Source organism: Syngnathus leptorhynchus, chromosome 14, assembly GCF_054491065.1.
Source record: "Syngnathus leptorhynchus isolate UIUO chromosome 14, UIUO_Slep, whole genome shotgun sequence".
NCBI lineage: Eukaryota > Metazoa > Chordata > Actinopteri > Syngnathiformes > Syngnathidae > Syngnathus > Syngnathus leptorhynchus.
The window spans coordinates 7,310,027-7,323,793 of record NC_141208.1 but is presented as its reverse complement, the minus strand read 5'-3'; the positions used below and the strand labels follow the sequence as shown (position 1 = coordinate 7,323,793).

The following is a 13,767-nucleotide window of genomic DNA, read 5'->3' as shown; positions in this document are numbered from 1 at the left end:
TAAAAAAATAACACACACATTTTAACCAGGTTCCTCTTCATACTGTTTATATTCAACCATGATAATCCAATATTTTTCCAGAAGGTTGCCTTTTTAGTACTATTCCAGTGTATGCCATGTTGCACTGCTCCTCATTTCTCCCCCCCTGGTCTCTTACCTCACTTTGATTTCACTCGTCCCTCCTCTCACCTCATCATCCATTATTTTACCCTTTAAGAGGCCACTTGTCTCCAGGCAGCCCTCCTCCTCCTTCTCCTTCCTTCCTCATATCCTCAAGCCTCCAGCCTTCACCCTTGTCACCCTCCCCTCCTGCTGTCACCCCCACACTCCCCCCCAACTCCTCCTCTTGTTGGCTCGCGCTCAACCTCTGATGATTGCCGAGCATATTTCATTTGACATGAAGACAAAGGGCTGATACACATGTGGCTTCTCTGTGAGTCTTGTGTAATATGCAATATTAATGTAGGCATAATTTGGCTCCCTGGATGAAGGGGTGGAGGCGGGCCTGAAAGAGGGAAGGCTTCATGCTCACCAGTGACTGCTGCTTCCTTCCTCAAAGAAGAGGAAGCTGTCAGGATGGATTGAGAAACGGTAGCGATAACAACAACAGAATGCTCGCTGTTGGCAGATTCTCTGGCCTATTTCTGTCTCGGCCTTTAATGGATAGACGGGGCTTGTTGCCTGTGTAACCGAGGCAGCTTTCCCTGTCAGCCTTTCAAAGTGAAAGGTGCTGCCATGTTTAGTTTTTGGAGCCAACAGTAGTCATGGTCAAATTGAACTACTATATTTGTGTAAATGGATTGTCATGTGAGCTATTTTGGTAGAGTACATTCATCTTGTCTGTTTGGTTCTGCTATAGCCTGAACAAACTGTCCAGTATTTTTTTTCCTTTTTGGGCAGAGGGATTATTATTATTATACAAAGATGATGAAAGCAGTCATAAAGATGAAAATGGAAATTTAAGATGATCCTAATTCTGCTTTAGGGCGCATGTCTGAATTATTAGACCATCACATTTCATCTCATTACTTCCTTAGTGAGATCTCCAACAGTCTGAATTGTTTGCATTTTGAAATTGTTTTCCCCATAAAATGTAAATATTACCATCAAAATATGGATTTTTTTTATCCACACTCCAAAAATAATCCCCATGATTCTTGAAATCTATCAGTGCCTGCAAATTAGGTTGAGTTGGGTTCAAACTATCTGAATGATATTCATTTTAAAATGAATTAAGAGAAATAGTGATTGTGATTTACTGAAATCACGCTATCAAATCATCACAATCTCTTTGTATGGCAGTCCAGCCTAACAAAAAAACTTTCACAAGTCACACCCACACAAAGTCACAATGAACGCACAGTTGCGCAATTGGGCATGCTTTACAGTCTTTTATCTTTTGTGTCTTTCCTTACACACACACACACACACACACACACACACATGCAACTCTTCCACGCATACACTCAACTCTGTAAGACATCCACGCAAACACACACACGCATTGGAAGGCTCCAGTTGCATCAGGGGTGAATTACCATGCCGTTCCACGTTATTAAACATGACACTCGGCCTAGATAATGGAGCCTTTCTTCTCAATTTGGAAGGCTAATCTTATTGCTTTGATTAGCAGCAGAATCATTTGCATTTCAAGGCATCCCTCCATCACAAGCCTCCCTTTTCCAGCTGTAGATAAAAGGAATCTATATGTATCTTTCCTGAGAATCTTTTCCTCCCTCTCTCTTGCTATCTTTTCTTCTTGTTAGACTTCTTGTTCATTTTGTTCACATTCTTGCCTTCTCGTCATCTTTTTCTCACCAGCATTTTTTTTGGTGCAAAGCTGCCTAACATCAGAGGAGGGAGGAGGAGAGTTGGAAAGTATAACATGACTTCATCGGCATGTGATTGGACGTTCGGTAACAGCCTAAACGTTTGTGTTACTGATTGTCCAAAAAGTTTCAACTGTGCAGAACTTTTAAAGAGTAACTAAAAAGTTATAATGCCCACAACTGGACTTTGTTCACTATTCATCTGGTTTGTCCTTGAAAGTATTAAGAAAGTAACTCCAGGTTTATGTACAGTATATAATCATTATTTTTGCAGTTATAAAAAAAGAAACTTGTTTGTCCTCTCTTAATCTATATTTGAACACAAGTGTTTGACGACACTGTCAGTGACTCATTTCTGATTCTGAGGGGAAATTTAAAGATTTTAATTTACAGGTGAATGCTTTGCAGTTATAAAAGAAACTTGTTTGTCTTCTCTTCTCTTAGTCTATAATTGTGTAACAAGTGTTTGAGTATACTGTCAGTGACTCATTCTGAGGGGAAATTTTCAAGATTTTTTTTTTTTATTTTACATGTGAATGCTTTGTAGTTATAAAATAAAAACTTGTTTGTCCTCTCCTAATCTATATTTGAACACAAGTGTTTGACTACACTGTGAGTTACTCATTTCTGATTCTGTGGGGAAATTTAAAGATTTTTTTTTTACACGTGAATGCTTGTTGGTTAGAACTACTCTGACAAATTCCTTATTTTATGAAGGCACAAGCGTGACTTGATGGATTTGTTTTGTTTTGTTAAATATATCGAATCAGAAAGTTGTTTTAAAAAAGGAACGAATCAAATCGTGCTTTTGAAGGTTCAAATGAAGGCTTTTAGTTGCTAAATGGTGTTGCAACATAGTTGTTCCCGCTGATTATTGTGTCCTATTCATTGACCGATTTTTTTCAAGAATTTGTAGCAAACCTAATGATGCATTTATGAAAACAAAAAAAGCTTTATTTTTTTAACTGCTTGGAGTGTGTTTTATAGTGAATACGTGAAATGAATGTAAGACCAAAAACATACTGACATAGGATTGAACCAGAATTGGTCCAAAACAAGTAAAAGGTAAAAAAAAAAAATCAAACATCAAGCAAGTCTGTAATGTGCACTTTGAAGTCAGAGGCAAGAAAGTCATGGTGTCTAACAAAACACTGTCATGGATTTATCAGCTCGTGGAAAAATTCAGGTACATGCTCTTTTGTGTTTAAATCTTGTGTGGGCCTAAAGTGCTGGCTTTCTGCATGAGTGTGTGTGAGATCAGAAAAGCCAGCCAAAGAGATAAAGATAGCGGGTGTCTTTTATAGGATCTTGCCCAACGTGATGTTTTATATATCAATAAAGGGCTTCAAGGCCACACTGACTTTTCATGCTTTAGGAACACTATTATTGCTCTTTGAAATGGCTGTATCATGAGAAACCCAATCTGTGTGCTACAGCAAGTGGCACAAACTTACAAATTGTCATGAATACAAATCTAAAGGCAGGAGGTATATAAGTAGTATAGAACCTGGACTAGTTGCCAGTCAACACACAGATCAGCCTGAGAAGAGATTCAAAGCCAGGAACTCTGATGAATGGATATTGCGCTTTCTAACAGAGGGTCAATCAATATTTTAATTCCACAGTAAGGATAATTTATTGCATCAAGGACTTGTGATATAAAAAAAAAAGTGCCTTCTATGTTGCATCAAGGACTTGTGATATAAAAAAAAAAGTGCCTTCTATGTACATTAGATAGATAGATAGATAGATAGATAGATAGATAGATAGATAGATAGATAGATAGATAGATAGATAGATAGATAGATAGATAGATAGATAGATAGATAGATAGATAGATAGATAGATAGATAGATAGATAGATAGATAGATAGATAGATAGATAGATAGATAGATAGATAGATAGATAGATAGATAGATAGATAGATAGATAGATAGATAGATAGATAGATAGATAGATAGATAGATAGATAGATAGATAGATAGATAGATAGATAGATAGATAGATAGATAGATAGATAGATAGATAGATAGATAGATAGATAGATAGATAGATAGATAGATAGATAGATAGATAGATAGATAGATAGATAGATAGATAGATAGATAGATAGATAGATAGATAGATAGATAGATAGATAGATAGATAGATAGATAGATAGATAGATAGATAGATAGATAGATAGATAGATAGATAGATAGATAGATAGATAGATAGATAGATAGATAGATAGATAGATAGATAGATAGATAGATAGATAGATAGATAGATAGATAGATAGATAGATAGATAGATAGATAGATAGATAGATAGATAGATAGATAGATAGATAGATAGATAGATAGATAGATAGATAGATAGATAGATAGATAGATAGATAGATAGATAGATAGATAGATAGATAGATAGATAGATAGATAGATAGATAGATAGATAGATAGATAGATAGATAGATAGATTCAGATAGATTCAGATAGATTCAGATAGATTCAGATAGATTCAGATAGATTCAGATAGATTCAGATAGATTCAGATAGATTCAGATAAATTCAGAAAGAAAATATGATACAATAAATCGCCGTTTAAATGATCCACTTTATTATAGAGCCAACTTTCTGTTGCAGAGATAAGAAACCGCTTCAAAAAAACGACCCATAATTTCAAACAAAGACAAATATCTGATGTCACAATCCACGGCATAAAACTACAGCTAGTGACAATAGGCCGTTGCTGGAGAGTTCAACGACCTGGCGGTGAGACACAAGGTTGCCCTGCTGTCAGCTTTTTCCTCCATAAACGTTTCTTCATCCTTGATCGCTGACTGAAGTCATCATTCTCAGCGATGATTGGGAGGCGCTGAGCGGTAGGCAGTATATAAATACAGAAGCGTCTGGGTTTCGCTACCTTGCCTTTCCCTCAGCTTGCCTCATCACCTCCTAACACACCAGCACCAAGATGGCCTTCGCTGGACGATGGGAAACTGAATCCCAGGAGGGCTATGATGACTTTTGCAAACTCCTCGGTAAAGTTGGATTCATATTTACGACCTACAAAAAAAAAACCTCAAACCTGAGTGCTGACCGCAACTCTGCCTCGTTCCTTCTCCAGGTATCCCTGCTGACATCATTGAGAAGGGCCGTGACTACAAACTGATCACAGAGGTGACCCAGGAAGGAAACGATTTCACCTGGACTCAGATCTATCCCACAAATGCTAAGGTTACCAACAAATTTACAGTTGGCAAGGAAAGCGAAATGGAGACCATTGGAGGAAAGAAGTTCAAGGTAGGATAGAAAAAGTGCATGTTTATGGGTTGTTGGAACCATTAAATAACTACAAGGGGCATTCTTTCAGGCCACCGTGCAAATGGAGGGAGGCAAGCTGAGTGTTAACTTTCCCAACTACCACCACACCTCTGAGATCAGTGGAGGAAAGCTCATTGAGGTAACCACACTCATCTCAGCTCATGAAATAACCTTGTGAGAACCAAAGAAAGCATTTCAAATAACTCAAAGTGCCTGTCTGGGTAACATATTTACGTTTTCTCTTTTTGTAGACCTCCACAGCTGGGTCCGTTGTGCTTAAAAGAACCAGCAAGAAGCTCTAACTGCAATATGATCATTGACTACTTGTGTAGTTGGAGGCTACATCTATTGCAATAAATAATGTTTAACATTATCATGGATTGATTGATTCATTCAAACAACTTCATCAAAAAAATTTTACAGGTAAATAAATCTAACCAAAAAGGTTTCAGTTCATTCAGTTCATCAAGTCTGCGCTTTTTTTTTTATATGCCAAACATATCTCAACAAAGAAAAATCTTCAATGTGCTCAAACAAATTTCATCACCAGTGACTTTCATGAAAATAAAACAAAAACATTTTGAAAAAGTCACACGAAAAATTCCACACAGTCAACCCTAAAATAATCTAAACCGATTATACACAAATAAGGATCAGCCTAAATATAGCTATACATTACAATCAACCTAATGTAGATCTTATTCTATCTTTGTGTCCTCTCCTTTTCTGGACTGTTTTCTCCGTTTCGCTGTCGAGCCATGTGTATTTCTCTCTGGCTTCCAGCCAACCAAACAATCAGTTAATTAACCAGCTCAGCTCCGGATCATTGTGGAATCTCTCAGAGGAGCTCTAGAGAGGCTCTCCTCCCAAGTTCCAAATTTACAGCTTCATTAAGTGGACTGGTATTAGAAGCAAATCTTAAATAAGATTGCCAGTCTGCAGACAAAGTGTGCATTCGTGTCCATGCATGCATGCGTGTGTGTGTGTGTGTGTGTGTGTGTGTGTGTGTGTGTGTGTGTGTGTGTGTGTGTGTGTGTGTGTGTGTGTGTGTGTGTGTGCGCACATGTGTTGGCCCTGAGAGCTGGTGCCTCAATAGCTCCCTGATGAAAACAAAATACAGTTTTTTTGGCTTTGAGATGGCGACTGGTTTAGTGTAATAATGAGGTGTTCTCTCTTGCCATCGCAGAAGCAATCAAGATCGGACACTCTTGGAAAAGTAGCGTTGGAAGGTAACAAGCAAGGTATCATTTGAGCATGTTTGTGTAGTTCGCTGGTGGCGCAATCATTCGGCAATATTACTTCCTTTGTTCTGGCAGACAAACAGGCCTAATTGGCTACTTGTCAGTTTCCTGTTGATGATTGGCCATTCTGTCATTTTCTGATTGGTTTTCATTTTCGACTGCCACAAGTGGGAAGAAAATGACTTGCTCACATCCCAGACGGTTTGTTAGGTGTTTAAGTATTTCAAGGCTGGGGTCCACAAAAAAATAAGCATAAAATAAGATAAAATAATATAGATATATATAAAATAATAATAATAATAGCGATACAGACATTTGGAACACATTTGTGATTTAAATGTGGGAAGAATTCGAAGATATCGTGCTTTAAAATGAAAGAGAGTATTGTGGAGTGGAGACACATGTTTGTAAGTTGTAAGAAAGGAGGAATGTTGTAAAATCGTTAAGAAAGAGTTGAGAAAAGTTCAGGGTTGTCTCAAGGTTGTGGCACATGATTGAGTTCATACAGCAAGAAAAAATGGAATAGCGCAGAAAGGAGAAAACACAGAAGTAGAAGTGGGAGGTGGCAAAGACCAAACATGAAGAGTTGTACGAGAGGTTGGACACAAAAGAAAGAAAAAGGGAGTTATTGGCAAGCTGGGAAGAATCTGCAGCAGGCAAGGGTTTATTTACCCTGCAGAGATGGAAATGTACAAATCAGTAAGGAAAGGGTGATGAGTACATGGATGGACAGTTCTGAGGAGTTATTGAATGGAGAAAATGAATGAAATGAGGGCAGAGGTCATGAAAAACATACGATGAAGTGGGGAAAGCTCTAAGGAGGTTAAAGAGTAGAAAAGCTACCGAACTGTTTGTTAAAAATAAATCCTGTGATTAAACTACCTCAGCCAGATTCGTCTGAAACTTTTGCCTGTCTTTCTTGTTAACCAGCAAGCTTGCTGGTCATCTATTCATCCGTCCTCACAAGCCTGACTCCTTTTGCCCTTTAGCCCAGGACAGGGCCTCTCTCTAGGGGACAGTTGCTAGCTTTGTTCTCACATTATGCCTCACATTCCCCAGACTTGCCCTGGTTCCTTCGCATGCCTGCTCTGTGGGCAAGTGGGCCAGCATGTATCCATCCATCCAGACAGCCAGTCAGTCCCACATTCATCCATCCTTCATTCATTCAAAGAGAAGCTGACTTCTTGTACAACCGCAGCCTGGAACAAGGCCTCTCTCTGGGGGACAGTAGTCAACATTGTCCCCACTCTTCATGCTTCACATTCTCTAGACCGGCTCTGGGTACCCCCCTTCCAAGTTACCAAGGAGGAACATTGGCCTTTCTCCACCATATGCCTTGATAGTGTCATTGCCATGGACAAAACCAAAGAATGCTGCAACAAATTCCATATTGGTTTTCGGAAGGATGTTTTCTCTGTCATCAGAAGTCTTTAGTGACAGCCTTTCCTGTTCTATTTTTGGAAACGCTTCAGACAATGGACAATCTTGTTTCACCTCTCATCTTCTGATACAGCACATCGAACTCATGTGGTCATTCATTCGAATTAGAATACATGACATGATATTTTTAAAAGGGCTTCCTCCTATTCCATTCTTACCATTTCATAAAGTAACAACACACCAAGTCACTCTTACCACTACAACCGGAACCTTGATAATTGGCCGCCATAAAGTGGAACAGCATGGTTTCTACACTAGTAGTGTAATATTATAGTATGCAGTAGGTTTTATATTTCTGAACACCCATTTTGCCAGTTTTCCTCAGGTACAATACAAGCGGATTCCAGATTCCAAGCCATTCAAATTGTCTAAATCTGACAATGGATTAGTACCACCCACCCACCAACATCAGTCCTTTTAGTGACTTGCTCAACACAAAATATAAAAAGCTGATCCGGCAGCAGAAGCTGTCTGTAGCGACAGCACAGTGCTATTCAACGTCTCGAAGGGTGGAGGCGTAGGCCATAATTAAAGATGGCGGCCTTGCCATCACACAATAGGTCTGCACAGAGAAGGCTTTTATTGCATGTATTTTTCTCAACAGGAGAGTGGGCAGTCTACCCTCTGTGAGCATTTAATTGGTTTAACAGCTGGAAAGAAGAAGTGGGGAGGGGGTACCCAATGGAGGAGGGGAAACAAAGACATTGGAGAGAAATGCGAATCGTCAGAATTGCAAATTTGTCGGGTCTTGATGTTGATCTGACTGACTTTAAATTAAGTGGGAATTAATAATTTGCAGTGCTGTCACCTTCAATTAACACACTGGGGTCATGCATTTTTATATTGAGTGTGTTGCGGTTGCCAAAATTTGACAGGCGTGGGCTTCTTGGCAGGTAGCGTTTAGCCTGCAGCATCATATGGTGACATTAGGAACAGACAGGAGACACGTTTATTTGTTCCAGAAATTCGAAAAACCTACTCCACCTCCGACTGTGCTTAAAATATATTTTTAATAACAGTGTGTAACATATTTGTGTGCTTGTTTGGATGTGAACTCTGACAAGTGGCTTTGTCTGGCCACTGCAAATAAATGAAAACTGGAGCAGGGCCTTGGGGCAAGGTGAGGTCATGATGTTCCTCCGGAGGTTTCAGCTAATGGAGATCCACTGTTGGGTAGAAGGGCCGGCACTTGGGGGCAGGGTTAGGATTAAAAATGTAATCCATTGCACAGTGTACATGCTTGAAATTGCAATTTTAAATTGCATACAGATTACATATAGAAAAGGCTTTTAATCATATCTACAGCAAACATGTTACCCGTGCAATCAATGGTTATTTTTAACCATTTAAAGCCTTTTGCTAACTTCTACACTTCAGCACGATGGAGTGCCATTAAAGTATTTATTTAGAATCCGTATGATATGAGGTGTCTACTCTAGCAGTATGTACATGTAGCACATAGCCCAAAGAGGAATTCAAGGATTCTGAATAAAGAAGATCAAACAGCGTACCATACAAATATGTTCAGAGAACTACAGTGTTGTTGGTTTTTTTCATTGATGTGTTTTTGTTGGATTCATAATAAATGTTATCGCCGCCATGTTTTTATGTGCCTTTACCATCATGTTTACCACAGTTTATCCACAGTTTTGCTGATGCGAACGTGGGAGGATGTAGAGCTGGAGTGATAAATGGTAAACGTGTGATGTGTTGACAAGGGACTTTTGTTTTGTTTAGTTTTTTTGTAGCCTTCACCACAGAGACTGAAGAGCTTGTTTCACACTTCATTACATTTTAATACATAGAACAATGGCAAGAGAAATAATGCATGCATATACAAATATATAATCCAGATGAACAAACATTTATACACATAAGGGTTTTACTTTTATTGAAACTATAAAGATTTATACAACTATTATTTGGTTTGAAATGATGGGAAAGATTTCCAAGACTGTAATAGCAAACCAAGCATTGAAGAATTGATTGTTGTTTACGTGATAGATTTCATTTAAAATACTGAAACATGGCGAAACATTTGAATGTTGGATGGAAAGGATTTTCTAATACACTTGTTTTCAACAGCCCTTGAAGAACTCCTTCTAAAAAAGCTTCTGTAATGTACATAAAGTTCCACATTTTAATGGAAGCAGAGATCTGGAACATATAGATCACATGGCTCCTCCCTTCTGTGCAGCACACATGCACACACATTCCCAAGTCAAGGACTGTGTAATGACTAGTTGCATTAACTGGATATTAAGGGGAGAGCATTGGGTGTGGATGATGGAGTGCAATGGTGAGATGGAAAGGAGGTTATGGAGGGTAAAATGATGGCTCAGGCCAATGAAGGTGGAAGGAGTGGCTGAGATGATGACACGAGAGCCACCATTTGATGACAGCTTTTCAATTTTTTTTCTGTATTCTTTGCTCATTGACCTTTGGATGGTTGAACTGCCATCCTGTCACTATTTTCATACGCTTGGTGACATGTTGATTTGAAATCTTTTTTTTCCCATCAGTTCAACATCTGTTAGAACACATTTTATGGGGTACTGATGAGTTTCCTATTGAAAAGTCACTACCGCCAAAATGGCCGCCATGTAAACATGTCTGTTAATTTGCTTACTGTAAGTCTAATGTATATAAGTGAGGCCAGCGGGAAAACCTGGAAATGTGTAGCAGTCTCTGCCTGCTAATTTTGCCACAGTGATAGTAAACAACCATGGTAAGGACTGGTTGGAAGTAATAGACTTTGACAACTTCGGTATAAAGGTATTTTTAGGGGTGCACACTATTTTCTGTCCATTAAAGCTGACTGTTGGTTCCGGGTTTTTTTAAATTGAGGTTCCACTGTCTGTACCAAATTTGCAATGAGGACTGACTGAAAGTTCCAATGCATACAATTTCACTGCTTGTCAGATTCCATTTACCACAAGGCCAAACAGTGAAAATGCATTTCATGGCTCTGATTAGTTAATTACTTTCTTTGTATATTTGTTCATTTGTCTGGCATCATTAACTACATGGTGTGATGAAGGCATAGTGTGCAAATCTGAAGACAATGTGGCAAAAAGTTGACTCTACAGTTGTGGGATTTAAAATAGCATTGTCATTATAATGATGTACTGTACTTTACATTAGTGGCTGCTAGCTATTTTTGTTGTTGTGGCTATCTGATTGCCAATAATAATAATAATAATAATAATAATAATAATAATAATAATAATAATAATAATAATATATTATTATTATTATTATTATTATTATTATTATTATTATTATTATTATTATATGCTGTAACTTTGGTATCCTCCGGTGTTTCCCAGTTTCCCAGCCAACGTTGCCACCTAAGCATTTGGTCGCAATTTACATGGTAAACCCCTGCAGGCCTATTTGTGGACACCTCTGAATAAGTGAGCTCACACCTCCCTCACAGTACTTAGCATTTGTTCTGCATCTTTTTCTCTTGTTGGGGTTCCCACCGGGGGCTGAGCTGAGGGTCTCTACAAAGCCCTGATACCCAGAGTGAAGAAGAAAAGACTAGCTAAAGAGAAAAGTAGACAGAGAAAGGGAAGAGAAAAATATAGGGTGAAGGGTCACGGTGGAGTGAAGAAGAGAGAAGTGAGCAGTGACGGCAGCAATGACTAAGGGACGGTCAGTGAGACTTAAGAGGGCTAATACACAAAGGAAGATTTGTAAAGAAGAGTGAAAATACTGGTGGCTAAGATAGATAAAGAGGATAACGGACTAAGGAGGAAGATAATGATGAGAATAAGAAAGCAAGAAGGAAATGTAGAGGTGGGCGGATTGACCCAAATATCTACAATATTGATACCAAGTCAGTATCAAAATCAAATTGATACTAGCCCCTCCCACCCCTCTTGTGCCGTCAGGCGTCAGCCATGTGACCTTTGATCCACGGATGTATAGAAGCTCACCAAAAAAAGTTAAAGACAAGGAAGTATATTCAAAATACAGTTATTGTCATATCCATTGATACTGGGGTCGCATTTTGTTTGATAATGACTTTTGTGTAACCAAATAGGACAATGTTGAACTTGCTTTGAGGGACTGTTAAAGTATAATAGCTTCCTCCCAAAAAAATCATAATCTGGTCCTTGTCACCTGACTGCTGACTAATCCAGGTTAGGAACCTGCTAACACAAAACATCAGAAAAGACACAATATGTGTTCCTATTGCAATAAATGCGGCTGAGACTATTTGCTGGTGTGGGCTCTTCACACAGGGGTATCTCTATTCAACCCCTGCCTGCACAGCATGATTTGATGACAGGCATTACTAACTATTATGTTCCTCTTATTCTTTCATGTTAGAACTGCAATAGTGAGTGAGGGAAAGAGAAAAGAGTGGAAGTACAACCCTTGGAAAGAAGTAAGAAGAGGGAGTGAGTGCAAAGTAAGACAGAGTGATTGCCTATTGACTTGATGAGCAAGAGATGCATCATTATATAATTGTAAAAATCGCAGAAAGATAGGGCGTAATGGGGCTTTCTTCCCTCCACGGCTGCTTTAGTAATTCATCCCCCTCTTCTTCCAGCTTTCTATCACTTTCTTTCACCCTGTTACCCATCAATCTTTTTCCAATTACCTGCTCTGTCTATCCACAAATCCATCATAATCATTTCCATGGTAACGGATTGCATCCTCCATTGGCTTTGGCCTATTGTTCAATATAATTGCATACCAAAAAGCCGCCTTTTAAAGGAGGCAAAGTGATGCACAGAGGGAGACGGATCTGGATTGTGTCTCCATGTTGAGCATTTAACGTCACTCCCGCGTTTTCAATAGTGTCAATGTCAGAAGAGCGACTCAACCATGACCCAACCAATTCAGCCAAGATTTTATTAGCCATTATGTATAGATTGCTTTTATTCTAGAGCTGATGAAACTTTACCATCCAGGCTAGCATTACTTATTATGAAAATGAATAATTGTATGACTATATATATCGGAAAGTGTGGGACAGCCACTGCACAAAATTATTAGCACATTTCATGAAGCACACGACAAAAATAAAACATATCAAAGTATTAATAACTAGCAAAAAAAAATCATGATCAGCAACAACAACCAAATTTTAGAGCTGCACCAGTTGCCTTGGGAATATTGGATGGCCTGCTGCATCCGATGTCATGGCCACTGCCAGCTCGCAGGTCTTGACCTCTGTAATTATTTCCCCTCTCTGAGTGATGTATACATGTGCATGTTCAAGTGTATGATAGCACAAACATAATGTTGTCATCACGGTCTATTATATCATCCTAAACATATTCAAGTCCTAAACAAATTTCAAATGGTCATTCAGGCTTGGATCTGAAGTCTCCAAATCCTCTACCTCTGGAAAATTCCTTCAAAGTGCTTCAAATTGGTGGGTTGGATGGATGGATGGATGGATTGAGGGACGGACAGATGGATGGCTGAATGGAGTTATTGATATGTTTCAGACACGTGTAGTGTGACTTAAAAACAGTAACTTTGCTATTCATGAGGAGGAATTCTTTTAATTAAATTATAATAGCTCTTGATTTAAATGCACATTTGACAAGCACAACGATAAATATGAGAAATGATTTTTTTTTTAATAAAAAGACTTTTTGCATCAAGGAAAACTCTTTCTTGTCTTCATTCTCCTTTATGTTACGCTTATTGAATTGCATCAAAGCACCTCGATACATAGTACAAAGTTAACTAATTGGAACCAGACTAGAGTTGACTGTAAAAATAAATAAACGAAAATGTTTTTTTTCAAGTTTAAAATGACAGATATCGGTATTAATCACTGTGTTATTTTTTGGGAAGCTGGATGCACATAATGCGCAGACATTTAATTGGATGTCGACCTTCTCTTTGAAAAGTATTTTACTTTGAAAGATAAAGCAGGAAGTCTTGTCTGCAATCCGCGCAATTGACGCGTGTGAGTGTGCGCG

The 13,767-nt window shown here is 38.5% G+C and overlaps 1 protein-coding gene across 1 annotated transcript; it reads left to right on the top strand.

Annotated features, from left to right (window-relative positions):
• The first annotated feature begins 4,561 nt into the window (after nt 1–4,561).
• LOC147046359 (gastrotropin-like) lies at nt 4,562–5,507 on the top strand. The gene is made up of 4 exons (XM_085930212.1): nt 4,562–4,852; nt 4,939–5,114; nt 5,185–5,274; nt 5,387–5,507. Exons 1-4 carry the CDS (start codon nt 4,786–4,788, stop codon nt 5,435–5,437), a joined length of 384 nt encoding a protein of 127 aa, XP_085786338.1. The 5' UTR covers nt 4,562–4,785; the 3' UTR covers nt 5,438–5,507.
• Nucleotides 5,508–13,767: the final 8,260 nt, after the last annotated feature.

What these genes read in the sequence shown, in the direction of transcription:
- LOC147046359 (XM_085930212.1), top strand. Translation starts at nt 4,786, where the DNA reads ATGGCCTTCGCTGGACGATGGGAAACTGAATCCCAGGAGGGCTATGAT. An exon ending in TTGGAGGAAAGAAGTTCAAG is followed by an intron (nt 5,115 to 5,184) that starts GTAGGATAGAAA and finishes GCATTCTTTCAG; the next exon opens with GCCACCGTGCAAATGGAGGG. An exon ending in GTGGAGGAAAGCTCATTGAG is followed by an intron (nt 5,275 to 5,386) that starts GTAACCACACTC and finishes CTCTTTTTGTAG; the next exon opens with ACCTCCACAGCTGGGTCCGT.